This window comes from Cheilinus undulatus, linkage group 2, assembly GCF_018320785.1.
Source record: "Cheilinus undulatus linkage group 2, ASM1832078v1, whole genome shotgun sequence".
In the NCBI taxonomy this organism is placed as follows: Eukaryota; Metazoa; Chordata; class Actinopteri; order Labriformes; family Labridae; genus Cheilinus; species Cheilinus undulatus.
Window position 1 is genome coordinate 46,692,258 of NC_054866.1, and position 12,562 is coordinate 46,704,819.

The 12,562-nt window shown below is 37.5% G+C and overlaps 1 protein-coding gene across 1 annotated transcript; it reads left to right on the forward strand.

The window, feature by feature from the left end:
- The first annotated feature begins 1,425 nt into the window (after positions 1–1,425).
- LOC121517721 (THAP domain-containing protein 5-like) lies at positions 1,426–6,220 on the forward strand. The gene is made up of 5 exons (XM_041799713.1): positions 1,426–1,603; positions 3,475–3,658; positions 3,926–4,719; positions 5,357–5,543; positions 5,809–6,220. The coding sequence occupies exons 1-5, from the start codon at positions 1,530–1,532 to the stop codon at positions 5,926–5,928; spliced, it is 1,359 nt and encodes a 452-aa protein (XP_041655647.1). The 5' UTR covers positions 1,426–1,529; the 3' UTR covers positions 5,929–6,220.
- The last annotated feature ends 6,342 nt before the right edge of the window (positions 6,221–12,562 follow it).

Sequence of the window (12,562 nt, forward strand, 5' to 3'; positions counted from 1 at the left end):
CCATCCTTGAGAGTAACTTGCAGATTGAGTGGTGAAAAAACAAGTCTAATTTTGATTCATAAGAAACATTGCAAACAACTATAACTCGAGTTGATACTGACTCTCAATCACTCTTTATGTTATAATTTCGAGATAAAGCAGTGCGCAGTAATTTAAAGTCCAAAGTGATTAAATTATGATGGGATGATTCTCTGGTTTATGGCCAATATTTAAATCTCTACAAACTCACTGTATTAAAGGAGACACATTTAACTCCTTTGAGAAAAGTTTCTGGTACTTGAGGGGATTGTGGACAGGCCAGGGGTACATATTTTTGTTAGAAAATCCTGAAAAGGGGATTTTTGTCCCCTTTAAATTTGGTTTTAATCTTAGTTTTTGGATTAAAATGTCTCTCAGTTTATCCACATTTTAGTCATTTTAACCTCTATTGTTTTAGTCTATTTTTAGTTGAAGAAAAAAAAGGTCCAGCTTTGCTTCATAAAAAGTCCTTACATTTTAGCCTTTAGCCTACATTAAGTCATAATGTGTACTCTCTGAACTAAATAAATCAGCCAAATTGTCAAATTAAAATGTCTGTAAAACACTGTATAGTAATACTCGATCAGTACTTAAAAAACAGTGATGAAACTACTGCTAATGACTCTTCTGTAATGTTCAGAGATGAGTCCAGATTCTCTCTACAGCTGTGGGATTGTAGGATCAAAGTGTGGAGCAGACACAGAGAACACTATGCTGATTTCTGTCAGCAGTCCTGACCTCAACCCCATTGAACACTTGTGAGATCAACGTGGGCGTGCTGTTCATGCCAGAGTGACTAACACAACCACACTGGCTGACTTGTGACAAATGCTAGTCAAAGATTGGGATGCCATCCCATAGCAGTGTGTGTGACCAGCATGAGGAGGAGGTGCCAGGCTGTTGTGGCTGTGTATGGTTCTTCTACACGCTACTGAAGCTCCTGTTTGTCTGATGAATAAATTGTTAAATTGCCAATATGTCTAGTTTCTTTAGACCAATCCTCCAAACAAGAGTCAATGGCAAAGTAAGCAGTTTGGCATTGGCAGAGAAGATTTGGCTATTTTCCATGGCTTCACATATTCAGCTCTGCTGCTCATCCCACAAATGCATGTTCCTTACAAATGTGGCACTGTTTAAAAAGGAAATAAACAGGCTTAATGGTATAACTTCCTGGTATAACTTTTATTGCCGGGAAGCAATGTTACATGGTTAGCAAAAATAAATTTAAAAAATCCTGTTTTTATGAGATAGTCATGTCGTAAAAACAGGACGGTTTTTTTTAATTTTCAAGTGAATGCAATACGCCACCCATAGCTGAAAACAAGTTTCGTTACGGAAAAGATACTTCCTGATAGAATGACAGTCGCATACGTATGACGTCACGACTCAAACAGCTGATCGGCAGTCGTCAACTATGCGCCACGAATTGACAACACAGCACGAGTTTCACCTTGTTGTGAACCTGGTTGGTCCGCAGACATCCTCAGCTACAACGACGACAACAAACAGAGATGCCAAAGTACTGTTCAGTCCTCAACTGCAAGAATGACTCCGGTAACGGACACGACAGGAAGAGCTTCTACAAGTGAGCTGCTTTGTTTTAAACTGTTTTAGCTAAAGCAGCTAACTTTGCTGCTCCAACAGTGCTGCTGGACGCGTCATCTAACTTGATGCTGCTTGTTCCTATTTGATGAGTCACTCTTCATGTGGATTTTTACTGCAATTCTGATGTGAGGAATTAAAATCATAGGCATCAAAAATTACAACAATTTATTATTTTCGAGATGATTTTGTAAGTTTTAATCATTTTGTTGTGACCTTTGAGCCAGTCCGAACCCTGATTGAATCATGGTTCTTCAGTGAAACCCGGACAGGGGGATTACTTACTTTATTTTTAAGTAAATTAAGATACACAAGCTTAGTGTTGTTATACCACTATATTCAACTTACATGCATTTAAAATCAAACTGTTGCCGACTAAATAGTCCTAGGTATCCATTACTTGATTTTTGACTAGTTTTAGTAGATGCTAATTTTATTAGAAGTCAACTTCTGAACAATGTCTGAATGCAAATAAAAAAAAAAAATGCAAAGTTTCTGTACTGAAATGTCGCTTATGTTTTTGTACGGTCTAGATTATATAAAAGTCTTTCTTTTAATTCATAATCACTCCTTACCCTTTAGAGTGTGTTTTAAGGAATGAAATTTGTTCATCTTCAAACTTTTAATTGCATTTTTTAGGACTAAAGTTGTAGGTCTAAACTACATTTAAATATTATTATCAGATAAAATTAATTTGTAAATATTGACAAATATTGACAAAAATCAAATATTGTGCATCCCAGTTTGAATGATTAAGATAATCATTTTTTAAATTTTCATTTAGATTTATTTAACCAGCAAAGCCTTGCTGAGATTACAGATCTCATTAACAAGAGTGTCCTGGCCAAGACAGGCAGCAGCACATTCACAGAGGCACAAACATGAGCAAAAGAGCAAAGACTGTAGCTTCCAGAACTTTTCACATGAATAAAATTCACAAGTAGGATGTAAGCAGATTTAATAAATCCTTATACATAAGGATATGTCAATGTGCTATTTAGACAGAGTTTGGGAGTTTGTTTGCAAATTTTGAAAAATGAAAACAAGAAATAAACAAGTTTTGAGTGCCTATTTCCAATTCTGTTGCCAGTGTATCATGAATCCATGACAACCCTAGGTCAAACATCAATCGCCTTACTCTAAATGCTGATGCACAAAAAGAGCAACTGCTCTAATAATAAATGAATAGTCATTGTGATTTTAGTGGTATTTTTTTATAAACATCTGGAAGCACTCACTGTAACCAGTGCACTACAGCCTTGTTTACAATATAGTATTTCCTAGTCTAACTAAACAGACAGGTCTGCAATTTTTATTTAAGAATTAAAGAGACTGATAGTTTTGATCAATTCTTATTACGTTCCTGATGCCTCTAAAGTGATTAACATTATAACTGTAATAAAATGAAACTAAAAATCATGCATTTTTTAAAATTTATTTGACAGTATCATTGTTTGGATATATTATTTTCACTTGTGACTAAAACAAACTAAATGTGAGAAATATTTCTCAGCGTTAAGTGCTATCACTCTGTAACTTATTCTTGCCTTCCAAACAATCACAGTGTGATTTCCTGTCACTGTTCAAAACTTAAAGCCAAATTGTGATGAGTCCACAGAGTCGGCCGGTTACTTGATCGCAGCATCATCCCTGGTGCTCAGATATCAAACTGGTTTTCTTTATGCTCATTAAAGCAGAATTTCCAGTCAAATCCCTGGAATAAGCACAGGTTAAATTGTCTGTTGGGTGCATTTTTAGCTGTTTCCTATTTGATTTCAAACTTTTACAGTATTTCATTTGACTGAGCCTAAGTGTGGCATGTGTCTTACATGTATTGTTATTTTTCTTGTCTAGGTTCCCCCTGCAGGATCCGATCCGTCTGCAGCAGTGGCTGAAGAACATGGGCCGTGAAAACTGGACTCCCTCTCGACACCAGTATATTTGCCATGAACATTTTGCACCTTCCTGCTTTAAGGTGCGATGGGGAATACGTTACCTTGAGAGTGACGCTGTGCCAACAGTCTTCCCAGAAGCAGAGGTAAAGCAGAGTTAGACCTACCTTAGTCTTAGTTTGAACATTTAAGGACACAAAATACTTTTCTACTCACCCCTGATCTTGAAGAATTTTTTTTATTTTTCCTCAGTATTTGTAAATTGTGAGTTTATTTCTCTAATTTTAATTTCTCTCAGAAAAATCAGGTTTATAGTTTGTATATAAATTAAGGGGTGATTTATTAGGCACAGAAATGAACAGATCTGTATATGCATTGACTCCACTGATGTATAGGAATTGTTTCTCTTCCAGAAACGGAAAGCTACAGACACTTGTGAGAAGATACCAAAACGCCTCAGAGCTGACGATAATCAAAGCGTAACAGCATCAGATGACAGGACAGTGGCTTTGAACGCTGCAGAGATGGGGAATACTTTGCAGACCCTGCACTTGTATGAGATCACTGTGGACCCACTCCAGCAGAGAGAGAGCAGCCTGGTGGAGACGGGTGATCTTGGAGAACTTCACTGTTCTCTCCAGACAGAACCAGCGAACAGATTTCAAATGGAGGCCAGTTTCCCGTTAACTTTACTCCAGACAGTAGATGATCTGAGTAACAGTGGAGAGAGCACAGAGGTGGTGGTGATGTCTGAATGTCCTGCTGGTGAAGGTCAAGATGAGCTCATGAATGAAATCACTGCTGCCATTTTAACGCAGGGCCATGGGCTGGTCATGAACAACTCACCGCTCTGCCATGCAGACGAGACCGTGGCCTCTCTGGGGGTTCGAGATGTGACGTGTTCCACAGACGAGTTCTCAGGCATACGTGGAGGCAGCGAAACTCAAGTCATCGCCTACTTTGAGACGATACCCAACGTTTTCCCCAGCGAAACTTCCCGATTCGGCCTCTCCCCGGATACAGTTCTGTCATCAGCTCTGAGCCCCAAACCCATCACATCTACTCTGCCAATAGTGTCCAAACACACGCCACCCTCCCCAACATCCCTGGTCCTCACTGTGCAGAGAGTGGACACAGAGGAGGGGGACGACGGCCAATCAGAGGAGGAGAGCGGAGAACTGCATGATCATCAGCTGGAGGAGCACTGGTGAGGATGTTTTCTGTGCTGGGGCTGGGCAATGTATGGAATTATATTTAGAGATATAGTTTATGTTGATTATTAGAGAAAATAAATGCTAGACCTTATGCTCAGTAAAAAGATTGTTTACAGTAAGAACCACTAACAGTATTATCCTTATTGACAAGTTCATACCTGTTTGATACCACAGCAACAAAATGAGCCCTAGACCAGAATTTAGATCAGGCCTTACCCTGATGGATTTGTTTCACGCATCCATCTGGAAAACCTATCATACGCAGCCTTTGGGAAAGGGCAGAGGCTTTGAAAAATAAACTCGGAGGGTGATTGGATGAACGTTCTGTCACATCTTTACAGGCCAATCAGCGCAACAAAACACATGACTTCATAGCCGCTACCGAGGTGTAAACTACATAGAGAACTGTATAACATGAACCTGTAGACATGTCAGTACACAACTTTTATCGTTTTTGAAAAGAAAACAACTCACTGCTGTTCATTGTTCTTCTTTTAACGAAGAAATGTCGTCAAGTTCTGATAAAACTGGCGCTTTAGCAGCATCCACGCTAATGTCGTTTTAATCAAGAATGTGTTTCCTCTATCCCGTGACAACTTTTACAGTCTTTTTTTCTATTTTTATGAACAGCTATCATAAGAACAGTCTGAGTAAGGAGCAGCTGGAGGCGATCGTGGTCGAGCTGCAGAAGAAAGTGAAAGTGCTGCAGCAGCGACACCGCCGACACCTGGAGAAACTGATGGGACTGGAGAACACGGTGAGCCAGCTGAGACAAAACAACCTGCTGAATGAAGAGCGGCTACAGCTGCTGGAGAGGGTGAGAAGATGGACAGATTTGTTTTAAACTTTTATGATTTTATTCATGTTTTAAGGTTTCTTTTAGTTGTGGGTATGGTCTAATTAATGATAAAGTTTATAACTTCTAATAAGCTGAGTTGATGGGAGTGTTAAATGTAAAGGTTGAGTACATGTGAAACCATGTAGTGTGTTTATTTTCTTACTCATTATACCTGCTCATTTTAAGTGTTAAAGATGCTTTGGTTGTAAAAATGTGCATTTTTATCATCTACTCTTTCTTGCAGGCCTACATCCAGACCAGTGCAGCAGTGTCAGATACAGGTGAGACTGTGGCCATCATCTATGAAGAAGACGATGGTGCCTTCTTGTACACGCCACTGAACAACATCACTGAAAAGCTGTGAGGCCCAACAGATGCAGGGTAACATCTGCACACTGTGCCAAAAACAACACGACTCATGCTGCTGAAAAACAAAAACCTTATCTTACTTCTGTTTTTTTTTTCTCCTTACATTTTGTGTTGTTGGATCTGCTGTGGTGTTTGCACAAACATGGATGAGTAACATGGGACAATGTTGAATGTGTTTTTTATGAACTGCTCTTTAACCATTCTTTCCTTCTCCAACCACTCTTTGTTTGAATTTAGTTTGTTTGGGATTATGTACATATCAAATTAAAAAGATGCTTCCACTTTGAGTTGGTGTCATGTCTTTATTAACTATTCATAAAAAATAAAAAAAAGAATAAGAATAAAATTTCCAGGAAAGTATCGCAGAAGAAATCTTCTGAAAACTACTAGGAAAAAAATTCCAGATAAAATTAAAAAAAAAAAAAAACATTCCCAAAATTCCTCACCCCTTCTACTGAAAATTGCAGAGACATTACAAGAGAAGACGGAAAAGTTTCTGGGAAAAGTCCTGAAAGTCTCTTGTTCCTTGTGAAATTTTCTTAGATTTAGAGGAAAAGTCCCAGAGAGGAGTACCAAAAGTTAATGAGTAAATTCTTAAAGAAAAGTAGAAAAAATGTAGAAAAAAATACCTGACCTTTTTCAATAATTACTTAACGTTATTTTCTAAAAATTATAGAAAAACATCTCCAGAGTTTGGGTAAATGCACTCTACTCTGGATAAATATTTTACAGGTTTTAGGTTTGACCACTTGGGGGCGACAGAATATTTTCTCTGCTGCTGTTGGCCTACACACCAGTAATTCTGATCATTTGGAGGACCAAGGCAAAGAGTGATATAAGGCCCTCATTTGGCTTATAGCTTTCATAGTGAGTAAATAGTAATATTTTAGACCATCCCCTTTGAGAAAACAAAGCCACAGAGCAACATGACTACTGAATATACTCAAACTTGAGCAGGTCATACCCGCTCATCACCTCTTCTGAGTGCCCAGATAAATAAAAGTCACATTTAAAATAGTTCAACATAAAATATACAATATATATGCAGATGTAATATCAGTTCTTTTGCAACAAATCGTGATTCTAACATTTATCTAATGTCAGTTTACCACACAGAAATCCACTGTTTTGTTTGATGGTTAAGCATGTCTAGACCTGTCTTACTATAATTTGCTTGATATGAAGATGTAATAGAGCTTTTGGACTTGAACTTCAGTAGGTGGGGTTGGGATACTCTTTGAGAGGGGTCAGGTCACTGGTCTCAGACGCCCCCTCCAGGCAAACCACTACTGTGAGATGCCAAATCTGTCATTTTGAAGGGGACGTTATTTGCCGGTATGACATTTTCAATTTTCTTTCTTTAGTTCAACTTTATTAATACAGGAAGTCGCATTCATGAAAACCCATTGCAGACATTAAAGACTAAGCAACATTTTATGAATTAAACAGAGCAAAAAGCCAAAGGTCTAATCTGGAATTAAATTATGTCTATTTTTGAAGTAGTTACATGTAGCATTGTTAACTTTAGCTAACAGTAACGCAGCAGCAATAGTTGTACATAGTTATTACATAAGCCAATGTTGCTGCAATAGCTTTAGCAACATGAGCTTTAGCAAGTTATATAACATAAGCTAACGTAGTTTCCTTAGCTTTCGCTATGTTAGTTATGTAGCTACGTTATTTACATAGCTTCCATAGCTATCATCAGCTTTAGCCTTAGCTACATAAGCTATTTTAGAGTGTTTTCATGGAGCACAAGCTGTTTCTCAGTTAAAAGACTGTTTACTCGGCTTTATTGAACATTTTGTAATCTGGTTTTGCAGGTCAGGTTTTGACTTTTAACGTTTGGTATCCACATTCTTACCTTAACACTTAACCTAACAGGAAGATTTTTATTCTGAAAGTTTCAGCATTCGTATCTGTTCTGACTGAGGCGGCATTGTTCTCCTTATGGAATTTTTTGACTATCACACTTTATTTTGATGCTATTTTGTGCACTCTGGACACCTTATTTGCATTGAGAATGATCACAGTTTAAATATTTTGCATGTATGCATCATATTTGATGCACACCTTTGCCTTGAAGCCCCTTGGTGCAAGAGGCTGTTGACAACTGGCCACCTGTGCCTTATGGTAAAATTGCCAGGAGGTGAGCACACCTCTGTAAAGCCATATTGACAGAGTCTGTGTTCTTCATCCCCCTCCTTTCTGCTTTGATTTTAGAGTGCAGGGAGAAAATATGTAAAAGCAATTTGTGCTTTGTCATACCCCTCTTTTAAATGGATCATTGAAGTTTTCTTCACGTAATGAATGGAGATTATTACGTTGTTTGTCTTTTGTTCTGTGTTGTGATCGAGAGTCTCTATGTACCAGTGAATTCATGTTTACCTCAACTCTCTCTGGGCCACCATCACCCTAAAGCTCTGCTGACTTTTAAAGTGAAACTGAAAAAGTGATGACAGGATTTTTTTCTAATCTCTGCTCAGTTGGAGTCACCCCGCTGGAATGAAAGGGAGGGACCGTCTCTTTTCATCTGAACATTTATCAGCAGGTACGTTCGCTCCTATCTGCCTCTCCTGTTAGCTCATAGGCGATGGTCCACTTCACAAACACAGATTTGTTCGTATGACCTGACCCAAGGGATGTTCTGGCTCACACTGTACCTTTCTGTACAGATCTTCCTCCTTTGACTACCACTTAATGTTTGGATGAAAACAAACAAACTGCAGCCTGCTTCTGATTAGCTCAGGGGTTTATTTTGATCCGGGTCTGCTGCCCTGCCTTAATTCCCCCTGGTTTATCAGTGATGTTAAATATTTTAGGTTTAACACTGAAAATATAATTTTTTAATGTTTGACTTGTAAATATATGCCATACAGAGGGTAATACATTAGAATAAGATAGCACACTAAGCATTAAGACTTTTTATGATTCTGTTTCTCTGTTTTCTTGGTGAATTGGTTCCTTTGTTGGTCCTCTAAAGTCTAGATCTGGATTTAGATTTCTGGCGAATGCAGGTAAAACCCCTTGGTGAGTTTCCGTTCCCACTGAGCAGACACAGTGAGCCTGTGTTATACTCAGGGAAAGGTGGGGGCAGAGGGCTTTCTCTTTCTGACTTCAGGTGCCAGCCAAACTCTCTGCCCTTCACATTCCCCGGTATCGGTCATGTGACCAGAGTTTGGCCAGAGCCAGCAGAGCATGACCACAAAGACTCACAGAGCGCCTTTTTCTTCCTTCTTTACAATCAGTGGGTTTAGGTATTCAATGAAAGTGAGTTTCATTCAGCCTCGGGCTCTTTTCTCTCACCAGACTGATGTTTGTTCTGCAGTTATGTCTGTCCTTGTTTATAGATGACCTTTTCCTCCTCACATGCACACTTTGAATATTTAGAATAAAATTATGTGACATGTTTTATGAGTAGGAACAATAGACCTTTAGCTCTTTATCTGTAATTTAACATTAAATCAATGATTAGCTGAGCAGTGACCAAACACGCCTGAGGCTCTGAGAGAAGTGACTGGAACAGCACGCTGAAAATCTGACCACAAACAGACTCGGCCTTCATGATGCTCCATCACAGCTCTGAGGAAAGAGCTCACTCTGTGTTCTCTGTTTAAAGGTTTGTGATGTTAGAATTTCATCCGTATCACTACATATGCGATGTCCTTAACAGGCTTGCTGACCGCAGGAAATTATTATTGTTTTTATTTTTGTAAAAGAATTGGTTGGTATGAATAAAGTTGTCTGCATCTGAATCTGAATCAACCTGTGCATCTTTGTGAAATAAAGAGTTCATAGTTCCTTGTCTGTTTTGACAGAGTCTAGTAGATTTTATCATTATAAATAAAGCTGAATCTTATCCAGGTTTTGTACCTTTTTCACGTTATTGATCTTATGTTATTTAACTTTTAATATTTATTATACAACTTTTGTGCTGGTGCCCAGCCACATACATCAGACACCCCATTTACTATTCTCACCACTGTCCCTCAAACATCCTGAGCCATATCACATCATATCATATTGTATCACATCATATCATATATTGTATTGTATTGCAATGCATTGCAACATACATTATCATATCATAGTGTAACCTGTCCCATCGTGTAATGTTGTATCATATCACATAGTACTGTATCCAACCATATTGAATCAAGTCAATCCACATCTTGCTGTATTGTATTATTTCACATTGTATCATAACAGTTATTGTATCATATTTTGTCACATCACATATATTATACCTTGTCATATTGTATCCTTATCCCTTTATATTTCGTTGTTGAATATTGTATTGTATCCTATTGTAATGCATATTAATATATCATATTTTATCATGTTGTATTGAAACATATATTGTATTCTATTGTATTCTATTGCATTGTATTGTACTGATTGCATAAAATTTCATAATACAGTGTATCATATCGTAACATATCATCTATCATAATGTGACATAAACCTTATCATTATCGTATTGTTTTGAATAGTAATGCATTGTATCCAATCATAACATTTAGTATCTCTGTGTATCATATCATAAATTGTATTGTATTACATGGTATCATATATTGTATCATATATCATATCTAATTGTATTGTATTGTAATGCATTGTATCGTATTGTAATGTATTCTATCATGTCACAGTGGTTCCCAAAGTGGGGGTCGCGAGACAGTGAAGGGGGTTGTAGGATGCATTCCATGTAACAAAGAGAAATTTCATAAGATTTAAAATCATAAATTTTATCTATTATTTAAAAAAATGTTAAAATGAGTTCAAATTAAAATCAAAATGTAGTTATTAAGTGATATTTGTGGTTAAATGCAAGTTTTGTAAATGGTGATTTGTGCAATACTGTGTCTTTCCCCCTCAAGGAAAGATGGGGATCCCTGATCTCTGATGTCAGCTTTTTTTTTTTTTTTTGGGGGGGGGCGGGGGGTGTCATGGGCTAAAAAGTTTGGGAACCCCTGGCTTATTGCATAAAATTGTATTGTAATGCTTACTATATAGTACCGATCATATCCTATTGTATCATATCAATTGTATCATATTGATCTCATTATTTTGTATTGTATTGTGATTTACATTATCATATTGTAACATTTTGCATCACTTTATATCGTATCATATTTGATAATATGGAAATGAAATGAAAAGCAGGTTCTAACATGAACATTTTCGATGTAAATCCAATTATAACTTGTCTTTCAGGAAAGCGGGAAAGATTGCATGATTATTTTTCCTTGTTTTATTTTGTTTTGAAGAACACACATGAACACAGCAATTTTGTGTAGTTTTCCTCAATTTTGATGCTTTACTTGTTACTTATTTACAGTGTGTGTGATTAATCATATCAAAACTTTTAAAAAGTGCATCTGTTTTTTAAAAAGGAATGAATCCATTAAGATTGCGCCAAAACATTGGGAACATAAGTTACTCAGACATTGCAGATGTTTTTTCTGCAATCTTTGGTGAATGGGTCCTAAGAGCTTCTCTTTCCTGTCGCTGTGGTACTTAAACAGATATCAATATTATCATTGTTATATTTAATCACCATATTTAAGTTTAAAAAAACAGCATTGTGACAACAGCAATCACAAGAATCTGAAAATGAACCTCAGGGTTGTGGTTGAACTGAAAGAATTTTCCATTTTTATTTTATATATTATATAACCTTAAGATCAATGTTTTAGGAGTGGGAATTCTCTCATGTGAAAGCCCTAAATAACCCTGGCACACATCCTAAACTTGTGAAACCCTCATTAGAAAGTAAACGTGCTCTTTATCTGTAGTTGCTGTAATCATGAATGACCAGATGTCCAGCTGTTCCTCATCCTTTGTTTGAGGCGACACCGATATGAGAGTCAGAGACAACAGTTGGTAAGTCATCTGATATATCTCTGTGGAACCTTTCCCATATTTACTATAAGGTCTTCATGAATTTTTCAGGTTGTTGTCGTCATCAGGTGTGACTGCATCTGTTTCTGAAACTAGGCTTATGTTGTGTCTACTCCACAGTGGAAACTATTTCTGATAGATCCTGTAACTGTGTGCTGACGGCTCCTCTGCATTGCATCATTAAATAAAGATTACACAGAGTTTAAACCAGGGGCTGGGGGGACATTAGGTATGGATGATAAAACCGTCAGTTTGCTTCCTGTTGAGCTGCTTCACTGGATAGAAATACAGCTTTTGAAGGCATTTCTAATATAACATATCATTATTAATGATGTAGGCCTGATCCCAATAGTTAATGTTTGTAACTGGATGAGTTAAGGTGTTGCAAAGAAGTTAGGAAACAGCCAATCATAATCAAAGAATCATGCGACCTATTTGGCATGACTTTACCCCTCCATGCTCACACTTCTCACCTCTGCTGGTAACTGATCCTGTGGCTAATTGTTCAGAGCGTGTGTGGCTAAGTTGCCGGTTGCCGGTAACGTAGTCCTGAGGATTAAATGACAGGGTATTCTTACGAAGGCGCCAGGGTAGAACGCCGTAATTTTTGTCACTGGGTTGTGACTCATGCAGGAGTAAGTAAGCCTTTACAGAACCTTAATGGAGCATGTTGTACAAATGTGAAGGCCATTTAGGTTTAAAATGAAACAAAATGAGACAGTAAC

Coding starts and splice junctions, on each gene's coding strand:
- LOC121517721 (XM_041799713.1), top strand. CDS start 1,530: ATGCCAAAGTACTGTTCAGTCCTCAACTGCAAGAATGACTCCGGTAAC. Junction 4,720..5,356: donor CATCAGCTGGAGGAGCACTG/GTGAGGATGTTT, acceptor TTTTATGAACAG/CTATCATAAGAACAGTCTGA. Junction 5,544..5,808: donor GGCTACAGCTGCTGGAGAGG/GTGAGAAGATGG, acceptor TCTTTCTTGCAG/GCCTACATCCAGACCAGTGC.